We start from the raw sequence: 11738 nt of genomic DNA, 5'->3' as shown, positions 1-11738 counted from the left end.
ATTATATTAAATATAATAATAAATATATATTATATTGTAATTATATATATTATATTATTGTATAATATAGTATAGTCATAATTTTTAACTATTCACAGTAATTCAACCTCATAATTTATCAAACGTTATTACACTGATTTTAGAACCAGTATAGTTATTATAATTATAGTTTACTATACACTCAGCTGCTTTTTGGAACAACTATTTTTTCTTTCAATACAACTCGTTTAGTTTGATGATTTGAATTTTTAATTCGAGTTGAGATGTGACTTTATGTGAGAGCTTTTTACGGTAGCAAAAAAGTTAGATGTGACTATTTTTGAGAGCTTTTTACTACACTAAAACTTAAATTTTAAACTCGAATCGGTAAAATGAACGGGGTTTAAGTGTTTCATTAACTATTAAACTAAAAATAATTTTTAACACAACTCCCACCGAGTTCCCCTATTGCGGTTTTGTCATTCTCTCTCTCTCTCTCTCTCTCTCTCTCTTCTCACATGCTTCTCTTTCAAACCCCATCTATGTTTCTATAAAAAGCCAAACCCCCTCTCTCTCTCCTGTACTAATCCAACTCTATCTCTCTCCTCCTCCTCCTCCTCCTCTCTCTCTCTCTCTCTCTCTCTCTCTAAAAAAACCTATCGCACGCAAAGCAGGCTACTTATTCATCTGTTCATCATCATCATCATCATCATCATCATCATATATAAGCCAAACCCAAGTAGCCATATATACTGTCTGTCCATATATACATATATATATATATATATATTTGTATGCACACACACATATATATATTAAAATGGATGAAGTAGTTGTGAAAGGGAGATCAAGCTGTACTAACTCATCATCATCATCTTCTTCCGCACAATTAAGTGATCAAGAAGACATGATGATGGACCTTAGAAGAGGGCCATGGACGGTTGAGGAAGATCGTACTCTCATCAATTACATTGCTAATCACGGCGAAGGACGGTGGAATTCCCTCGCTCGCTGCGCCGGTAATTATTTAAATATAGTACTATTGTGTTAATCATATATTAAACCCCCCACTATAATCACTTTTATTATTTCCCCACTAGTTGTACTATTCTTTGATAGAGCCACACAACAAGTTGTAGTTTCTAACATCATGAATAATTGAATCTTTTACATCTTTTTTCCTTTTTTTTTTTTTTTTTTTTTTTTTTTGGTTTGGCCTTGTTATTTTCAATATATATATTGTCACACACAAAATATAAAAGTATATATGATAATAAATTAGGTTTTTGATGAAAGATCTGGTGTTAATGATATGTATCTTCTTTCTGATCATCTATTCTCCAACAGTTTTGATGAGATGACCAATATTTACATGATGTCCTTTGGATCATACCAAAGGTTAAGTAGTGATCTACAAAGAGGGGTTTGACGTTTCTTTGGGAAGGAAAGAAAAGCGTGTGGGCTAGTACTACTCCATATATACATAAATACATATATACTTATAATGTTTGAAAGAATAAATTTGTTATGGCGATATTAGGCAAAAGATAAAAATTGATTGATCATATGATGAAACATGTGAACCATATATGTATACATGTCTATATATAGTACACGTGATCAAGATGATTGTTCTGAACAAAATTTTTTTTTTTTTTTTTTTTTTTTTTTTTTTTTTTTTTTTTTCTCTTTTTCTTGTAAATATTGTCGGAGAAATCACGAAAAAAGTTAGGGAGTGAAAATGACCATCAATTTCTTCCTTTCTCTCTCTTTTTTTCTTTTCTTCCTCTTTAGTGTTTGTTATTCATGATGATATATAACAGACAACTTTACCCAAAAAAAAAAGTCTCTCTGCATATCTTAACAAATAATTAAATTTGCTGAATAATTAATCTTGTTAATTTGCCCACAGGCCTAAAGCGAACCGGAAAGAGCTGCAGATTGCGGTGGCTGAACTATCTCCGCCCTGATGTTCGACGTGGAAACATCACTCTTGAAGAGCAACTTCTCATTCTCGAGCTCCATTCTCGCTGGGGAAACCGGTAAATAACATTTACAATACTTTTCATTAATTTTAGTTGCTAATTTTCCAATATTAACCATTATAATAACTTTCAATAATATTGTTCATATAATTTGTCATGCAGATGGTCCAAAATTGCGCAGCACTTGCCGGGCAGAACGGACAATGAAATAAAGAATTATTGGAGAACAAGGGTTCAGAAGCATGCCAAGCAGCTCAAATGTGACGTCAACAGCAAGCAATTCAAGGACACCATGCGCTACCTTTGGATGCCAAGGCTTGTAGAGAGGATTCAAGCCGCCAACACCGCCGCTGCCACCACCACCGCCAACATCACCGTCTCCGCAGGCGCCCCAAGTACTCATCACCACCAATTCAACAACTTCCACAACAACAACATGATCAATAATAATTTGCCAATTAGCAATATTATTAATATCTCCAATGACTTTGTGGGAAGTGCTAATTACACTCCTGAGAACTCTAGCACCGCCGCCTCCTCGGACTCATTTGGGGCCCAATTTTCGCCGGTTTCCGACCTGACTGATCACTACTTCACCGCTAATAACAATCCTACTGCCACTACTACTACTCTTCCAGTTAATAACAACTCTAATACCACCACAACAACTACAAATCCTCATGATCATCATCAGTATTTCCAAGCGGCACCAAGTACTACTCATGATCATCATCAACAGGTTGGCGGTACTTATTATTATCATCCTTCAATGAGCACAACTTATGATCAGAATAACATGAGCTTCAGTCATGAAGGATTAAATATTGATGATCGTTTCCAAGCTTCTATGGATCAGAACAATCAGTACTGGATAGAGGAAGTGGACAACTTGTGGAATAATGTTGATCAAGACATGTGGTTTTTACAATAAGGTCACAAAAAATATTGGATAATTAATTGTGGGGGGTGAAATCATTTTTAAATTAGTGCATGCATGGTATTTAATTTTCATTGTGTAGAGATGTTAAATATTTTCCCACAAATATTTGGTGGGAAAAATAGAAGCCAGAAAAAGAAAATTATGGAGTAGATTAATCTAGGATAAATATATAGAGAAGTTCATCATGTGAATGAAGGACAGAGAGATCATATCCAAAACTGTGGATTATTACTCAGCTTGTACTTTTTTCCTTTTCTTTTTTTTTTTTTCCTATTTTTGGGGTGGGGAAATTTGATTTCTTTAATTTCTTTATCTCATTCTTTGAAAATGACCTTTGTACTACTGGTTCTTTGTTTATTTCCATCTTCTTTTCGCTAGTGATTGCATTATAGTAGCATGTTTCCAGATAAATTTTGTGATATAAAGTATGTGAGTATATAATTGGTTCCACCATCCCTACACACACATATATCATGTATCCACTTATATATATATATATATAATATTTATATATATAGTTATAATTCTTATAACAAGTACTAATTATAATGCTCCTTTTGAAAACCTTGTCCATGGGGCCTGAACCAGAATTAAAGTCTAATGTTTCTAGATTGCTAAAAGGCAATTTATAATGATTTCCATACGTGGCTCAATAACATTCGTGGGTTTGCAAGTTTAGTTAACCATTAGGGACAAATATTACGAATTTTAAATTTTAAATTTTAAAAAAGGGGAAGAAAAAAGATTGAATGTTCATCTTTAATTATCGCTTCTAGAGCCATTAAGCCCACCTAAGTACGATTCCAAGGTTTTTTTATTTCTTTTTTGTTGGATATCGTACGGACAAAGTGCTTAGTTAGAACCCACTTGAGAAGACAAAGAATTTATGCATTATAATTAAGCTTGCTCCACATAACTCCAAAAGCTATCTTGATGATATTATAGATTCATCTTCCTGTCTATTTTTCTTTTCAGAATTTTTAATGTCGGTAATTATCATTTTTCATTATCGATAAAAATTGTTGTAGTGTGCGAAATAGGACTACACTCGTTCATAGATCAAATCATTAAAACATTAATTCAACAATTAAAATAACAGTTATCCATGGTAAAAAACAATTCTCACCGTAAAAGTTCTTTTTTTTTTTTTTTGAAAGACCTTTCTCTTTCTTTTTAATTACTGTGAATCTGTGAAAGAAATAAAAAAAGTATTTTTCCCTGAAAAAATTAAGGTCCTGTTCATTTCGCTGATTCGAGTTTTGTTACAGTAAAAAGTTCTCATAAATAATTACATCTAATTTTTTTGTTACAGTAAAATATTTTTACATAAAATCACATCTCAATTCAAATTAAAAATTTAAATTAACGAACTAAACGGGTCCTAAAAAAAAGAAGAAAGGGTCGTGAATGCATAAAGAGAAAAAAGTGAATGTATAAAGAGAAAAAAGAGTTAAAAAAGTTGGAAGCAAAACGTGATGGAATAGTATGTAGAGAGAGAAAGAGATCAGAAGAAGAGAGAGAAGGGTATGGCGGCGCCGAATCTTTGTAGGCCGCGTGCCTATTGGAGAAGCCACCAAAGTGGTCCCATGAAAGTGAGGTGTTGAGAAGCTGCCACGTGTACTGACCAATATAAAAAGGCAAGTGAACTTAGAAAGAAAAAGAAAATACTTGCCTTCTTTTAGTTTGCTGCTAGATAGAGAAACTGAGAGCCGAAACCCTTGAATTAATACTTATGGATTGACAAGTCCACGTATGACCAGTACATATACATACATATATATATATTATACATGTATAAATAAGTCATAAACGTGAGTGTCCATATTATATTTAGATATAACAAACGTAATACAGACGATTTTTTTGGGTGATTCCGTATAATTATTTTTTGTTGTGAATTAACTTTATTTAACGTAAAAGAGACTAATATTTATATATAATTATAATCTTGGAATATATACATATAGATTTATAAGGGTGTAATACAGCTACGGAATCGTATAAGTACAAATACAACTGGACTCCACTACATATGTATGTCATGAGTTTTCCAATTCCTTTTTGATTCAATTGGAACGTGGTCAAGACAAATGTGATCTACCGACGACTTCTTGGTCAAGATAATGGGACCCAAAACTACAACTACTATAATTCCACGAGGCAACTCAATAAAGAAAAATATTAACAATATTATAATCATATTACCGGTGGTATTAACAAACTAATAGAAGGTGAGTCGACTCACCCGGTAGTTTTTAACATTAACGGTATTTTAAGTATTTTTCAAAAAAAAATATCTATGGTCATACTGTAGGACCCAATTAGCTGGTGGCTGGTTTTTTCTTTCTTTTCCTGATTAAAAAAAAAAACGGAAAAAGTTGGCCTAGCTAGCTAGCTAGTGTTAGGGTTACTGTCATTTATATGTGTCATCAACCATATACGTGCCATATCGCCATTAATTTGGGTTTGTGCTTACGGAAAGAACGTAATTCCGTTCGAATTTTGTTTTAGTAAAAAATTCTCATAAATAATTATATTTAATTTTTTTATTATAATAAATTTTTTTTATATAAATTACATCTCAATTTAAATTAAAAATTTAAATTAATGAGTTAAACATATCTTATATTTCTCATTATACTCCGATCAGTTAAATGAGAGAGGCCCTAGCTACTCGTCATGATCGTTTTGCGCGGGAAAATGATCCTTTACCATGAAAATTCGAGAGAGAAAGACAAAGGGCAAATTGATATAATTGTGTCAGTGTGATAAGTGGGGTCTATTCTCCATTTCACGACATTTTTGTAAATGGAGATAATAATCATGAATACCTTCTATATATGTGTATATATATATATATATATATATATTTTCTTTGTACCTTTAAACTTGCAATACGTATGTTTCAGATTACCCGCACATAGGAAAAAAAAATTAGGAAAACCAATTAAAGGGGTATTAAATTCATACTTTATTTCAGATTCTTGTTCGTATGTTACTCGGTATTTGTAACACGTGTTACTTTAATTTTTTTCAAACAAACACACATAGTAATAAGTCATTTTTTATATATAGATTTAGAAGAATGTCACTCCTCATTTTAAGTGACGCATAAAGGGGATGAAATAGAGTCTGTATTAGTGACTCACAAATTAATATTGAATTTTGCTATATAAATAGCCTCTTTTTTTTTTTTTTTTTTTTCTTACCGATCATTTAGGACGACAACATTGTTTGTACTTTACATCCACACGTTATATATCGCTGATTGGTGGCAACCATATTAAGGTGGTCTATGGTCAGGAGCAGTACATAGGGAGAGAGTACAATGAACCCGAATATGAAGTACCAATAATTCTCTCATTGGACTATATATATATATATACATATAACACCACAATTATTAACAAACATCAATTCAGTAAAAAGAATGGAACACATCGAAAAAGCACATGGCCGTCCGGTGCACTTTTTATCTCTTTTTTTTCTTCTGTTTGGAGCACCAATCTGAGTTGATTGATGTACCCACGCTAACTATTTCCTTTTTTTGTTGATATTAATCATATTAAATCACAAACACACATACTTGCGTGAAGCTTTGCAATGAAAACGATTGATCAAAGGGGGTCCCCCACTCCTCTGGCCTCTAATGCGAGTGTGTATATATATATATATATGTATATGTATATATGTGGTAATGTATTGCAACTTTTAGGTTGTCAAAGCCGTAGTGACCACAAGTAATAATTGTTAAAATTATGGAGGATTTATATTTATGTTAAGTGTCTGTAACACAAGCAATATATAGTAATGTTAGAGTCATCTTTTTCCTTTCGAATTACTATAAGTATATATATATATATATTTATATAAATGTGCCATTGAACTTGATATGAGTAGAAGATGTTTCCAAGGCGTAACGAACAGAGGAAGTGCTTATGTTTGCATTCCACTAATAGAATGAACACATTGCCCCTTCCCCCGATCAATCATGCTTATCCCATTACATCACAATTCAAAACCTAATTTTCTCCATAATTAATGATGGGTTTTCGGAGATAAGAGGCTGAGGCTGTATTTAGGATTAGGGTTAGGGCCAAATGAAAAGGAGGCCCGTGTTTATCTTAGAGTCACAATTATTAATATATATAATTATACATATATATATCTCAATAAATGTAAAGTTCAGAACAAATAGACTATAGGGAACCACATTATTTACCTTTTTCATGTGCCTTTATATATATAGTGCAAATACATACACACACACACACACACACACACACACACACACACACACACACACACACATACATACATATATATATATATATACAGCTGTATAAATTTATAAAAGTAATTGGCATTAGAGTAATTGAAACCATATATATCATTCGTTCAATATATATATATATATATTAGGTTCGTTATTAGATGCATATATATATCGTCAAATTTTTACTAATTGACAAGGTGTAAAAGTGATCTATCGTAGTTTGAAAGAGATTTAGGGGTATGAGAGTCTTGTGATTTATTAAAAACTCTATCTTAAACTATATATAACTTTATATGATCTTAGAGATGTCATTTATAAATACTTATGAGAACATTAATTAATATATAGATGTAGAATTCATACATATATAATCAAAAGGAAGTCAATAATATCCTCCAAAGTTAACCTGAAAAACGTTACATGGAAGCATGACATGATGCAATGCGTTTGTGTGTATTTAGACATGGGCACGACAAATGTTTGACTTAGTGAACAAAGTTTTGTTAGAGTTGAGTCACGTACGCTTTAACCAATTATAAAGACTGTACGTACTACGTACGGACACTCATTGTATCATGTGGTCCACGAAATACATATAGTTTTGATCAATCAATGAATTGACGTTGATGATGATATGAACTTTGATCCTCAAACTTTGATCAGGACAAGAACACACGCACACACACATATAGTAAGTTGATGTTTCTTTTTTCCTAATCTTGATGGTCCTCACTTTGATCAGAACGAGAATATATATATATATATATATAGACACATATACATATACATGTATGTATGTATGTTAATATTAATTGGAGATAGATGATCAGTAGCTAATTATATTAGTTTAGCATCTTCGTCTCCATTGTTAGGCTAGCAAAAGTTAACGATCGATCACTAAGAGAGAAATACGTAATAATGTGTTAATTACGACAGCGAGCAAACATAATATATATGCATTTTGACTAATATATATAACATTCCCAACACTAATAATGAGGGGATAAGATCAATGTTGCTCGTAACCATATAATTATAGGTGTGTATTACAGAAAGTTACAATATCTATTATAGTTTTGACTTTTTTTGTATTCGTTTTCATATTAGACAATCGCTTGATTTTAATTTTAAGTAAACGATTATATGTTTAATGTTAATTTATATGGAGTTCCAATAATAATGATCTTTACTCGTGAACTTTCTCTATTTGTCGAACCACGTTGACAATAACGGAGCAAGTTAGTTGGGCCTAATAATTAAAGTAAAATTTAATCAAAAATAATTAATGCACTATAATTATCCCTACAGATTTTCATGCCTTTAAAATATTGTATATAAATTTCATTATCAAGGTTATTGAAGATTGAATTTATTGTTTTTATGTGTATTTGAGGAGAGTTATAAGATTAATATTAATGGGCTAACCATATATGAATGTAATATAATACACGGTTACATATATACAATTTTTAAATAAAAAAATTTGAGACTGGAGTCTCAGTAGTCCGTCCATGCATGTTAAATGTTTTGTCTTCTCTTCTTCTTTATATATTTTTTATTTAATCATTATTCTGAGTGTACCAACAAATTTTAACATAAAATTACTAATTATACTCCGTAAATTACTTTCTCTACCTTGAAAAACATTAATCAGCAAAATCAAATTATGCTTACTGTTTTAATTTACTGGATCTCAAAAAAAAAAAAAAAAAAAAAAGAGAGAGAAGCTCGCTTCAGAATAAACATTCAAAAACATGAGGTGCGTTTGGAATTATTTTTTAGTTGTTTTCAAAAACGTTTATGCACGTGTTTTGAGGCACGAAAATGAAAACGGTCTACAAATCGCGTTTGTTTACTAATAGTTTTGAAAACGGAAACGAAAACAAAAAATAATGGACGTGTTTGGAATTGATCCCGTTTTTGTTTTTCACGTTTTTCAAGAAAGAAAAAATGAAAACGTTTCCAAAACGGCGTTTGGTGCAATAACAAAAAACAGAAATGAAAACGATTTTTTGGTTTAGTGTAAAATGAGAGAGAAATGAAAAACAACTTTTAGTTGTTTTTCATTTTTTTCTTTTCGTTTTCTCCTCTCTCGAGCACTGAGAGAGAGAGAGAGAAAAAGATGTTAATTGGTTTTTTTATACTGAAAATAATCTCTTGATAAAACTACTAAACACATTTTTAAAAATGATTTCTGAATGAGGTTGAAAAAGTTTTCATTTTCATTTTCATACAAAAAATTAAATCATTTTAGAACGAGTTCCAAACGCGCCCAATAAGAGTGATTTTTGTGAAGAAAGTAGAAAACAACTGAAAGTTAATAACTAATAAATAGATAGTAATTACTTAATTATTAATTAAATATTAGTTTATTACTATTAAGTTTTTAATTTTATTAATAAAATAATAAATAATATGGCAATTAATTATTTAGTCAAAGATTAATTGCCAAAAAATAATTATATAGCATATTAACAATAAAACAAGTAATAATATGTTATTAAATAAATAATAAATAATTAATATATCAATCGTATATAATGTTAATTATAATCCATTAATTAGTAAATAAAAAATAAATAGTAATTACTCAATTAATAATTAATATTAAATTATAATTATCAATATGTAATATACTAATCAATAATAATTAATAATTGATAATTAGTAATTAATTATTATAAAAAGAATAATTACCAACAATTGATCATGTGATATATCAAATAATAGATTATTAAATAAACATTAGTAATTAATAAACTAATTATTTAATTATGTAACTAAAAGTTAATAAATTAATTAGTAAACGGGAATATTAGTAAATTATGTATATACTAATTATTTTTCTTAATACACTAATTAATTACTTATAATCTAATAAATATGGGTACATTACTAACATAGTAATTACTTATAATTAATTTCTAATTACTATTTTTTAATTATTTAGCATATTAATTTATTATATATATATAGTTTAATTACTATGTAGTATAATTTACCCATTATTATTATATTATTAATATATTAATTTTTATTTGCTAAATAATTATCAATTATTAATTACTTAATATATTAATTTAAGATTATTAATTACATGTACTCAAAATAAACATAAATATAACCAAACACGATTTTACTTTTTTATCATACTCAAATAAATCTCTTAAAAGACTACGAAATATAATTTCGAAAACGGTTACAGAATGATTTTTAAAATAATCTCATTTTTATTTTTGTATCGAAAATAAAATTATTTTGAAAACATTACCAAACATGCGGATGAGGTTATCCATACGTTTTCAACAAAAGATATATATACGTCTTTAGGATAGCACTAAAGGAAATGACAAACAATGACAACTATATATTTTTTAATAATGAATGATTATTAATTAGAAAGGTTTAGCAGCCTTTTACATTTGACTGGAACTCTTCTTATCGTAAGAGTTAAAAGAAAAACACACACACATATGTATATATCACATATGAAAGCACGAAAAACACGGGGTCAAGCAGCTAAATTTGATTAATTTTTAATGAAAAATCATTAAGCCCCGCCGGTGAGTGCATAATTAAACAAAGTTATCCTTAAAGCTTCAACTCCAAGAGCAAGAGTAGTACTCTAATTAGTAATGAATTAGCTCTCTCTCACCGTCTAATTTGTATTTTCCATTTGTGTACGCGCTTTCTTTGTGGAAAGTCATCCAATTCCACCATTTTCTTTTTAATTAATTCTTTAGGAGTTCGCTATACCAATAACTCTAGCTCAGATATGGGTCAAATATTGGGCCCCCATCTATATTGGACGGGTACACATCCAGTTCATGTTGCGGGTCCAATACGGTTGTGCTTGAGAGTAGATTTGTGGTTGCAGAATGCCCATCTAGCATATGTACTAACTAGAACACTATTAGCATTTAGGGCCTTATTTGTAGGTTTCGCTCGTTATAACTTGAGTTAAAAAGTGAATTTATGTGAAAAAGAACATAATTGAATTTAAATTTTTATGAGAGAAAATTATGTAGTAAAAACTTGAGTCGTGATTCGAACTAACAAAGCGAGCGGGCCTAAATTATCTCGTTATTAGTATTCAAAGTGATCCGGACTGATTTTCGGAGTCATCCACTGGAATCAAAAGAGTGACCCCTGATCGCAGCATTCGTGGCGATGTCTGTAGAGTTCATCCACTGAGTGACCGCAAGTGCTCTGTTAGTGTCGGTAGTAGAAATCGAAGGATGACCACTGGTAATCCTGAATGCTAGTCACCAGAGTAATCCCTCTTGTCATCTGTCATAGTCGGGCACCGAAATTGATTTGATAGCAGTACACTCAATGAAGTGATGTAAATGCTTTGTCATCAGTTAGATTAGATGATTAGTCAAACAATTCAATATAAAGGACTTAGGAGAAACTGGATTTGTTTTAAGATCAAAGTGCAAAGTCATGGAATTTCACTTTTTAAAGAGTGCAAAATCTAGTAAAAGTAGGCATTGTATAATGTCCAAAGTCGTGGGAACAATATGATTGATTAGTCCAAAAGAGACGGAGTATTTGG

The 11738-nt window shown here is 30.4% G+C and overlaps 1 protein-coding gene across 1 annotated transcript; it reads left to right on the top strand.

Annotated features, from left to right (window-relative positions):
- Window positions 1-577: 577 nt before the first annotated feature.
- On the top strand, window positions 578-3309 carry LOC21389421 (transcription factor MYB108). The gene is made up of 3 exons (XM_010104607.2): window positions 578-998; window positions 1892-2021; window positions 2127-3309. The coding sequence occupies exons 1-3, from the start codon at window positions 800-802 to the stop codon at window positions 2893-2895; spliced, it is 1098 nt and encodes a 365-aa protein (XP_010102909.2). The 5' UTR covers window positions 578-799; the 3' UTR covers window positions 2896-3309.
- The last annotated feature ends 8429 nt before the right edge of the window (window positions 3310-11738 follow it).

This window comes from Morus notabilis, unplaced genomic scaffold, assembly GCF_000414095.1.
Source record: "Morus notabilis unplaced genomic scaffold, ASM41409v2 Scaffold781, whole genome shotgun sequence".
NCBI classification, from domain to species: domain Eukaryota; kingdom Viridiplantae; phylum Streptophyta; class Magnoliopsida; order Rosales; family Moraceae; genus Morus; species Morus notabilis.
The sequence above is the reverse complement of the archived record's forward strand: the minus strand, read 5'-3'. Positions and strand labels throughout refer to the sequence as shown.

Coding starts and splice junctions, on each gene's coding strand:
- LOC21389421 (XM_010104607.2), top strand. CDS start 800: ATGGATGAAGTAGTTGTGAAAGGGAGATCAAGCTGTACTAACTCATCA. Junction 999..1,891: donor TTCCCTCGCTCGCTGCGCCG/GTAATTATTTAA, acceptor ATTTGCCCACAG/GCCTAAAGCGAACCGGAAAG. Junction 2,022..2,126: donor CATTCTCGCTGGGGAAACCG/GTAAATAACATT, acceptor TTTGTCATGCAG/ATGGTCCAAAATTGCGCAGC.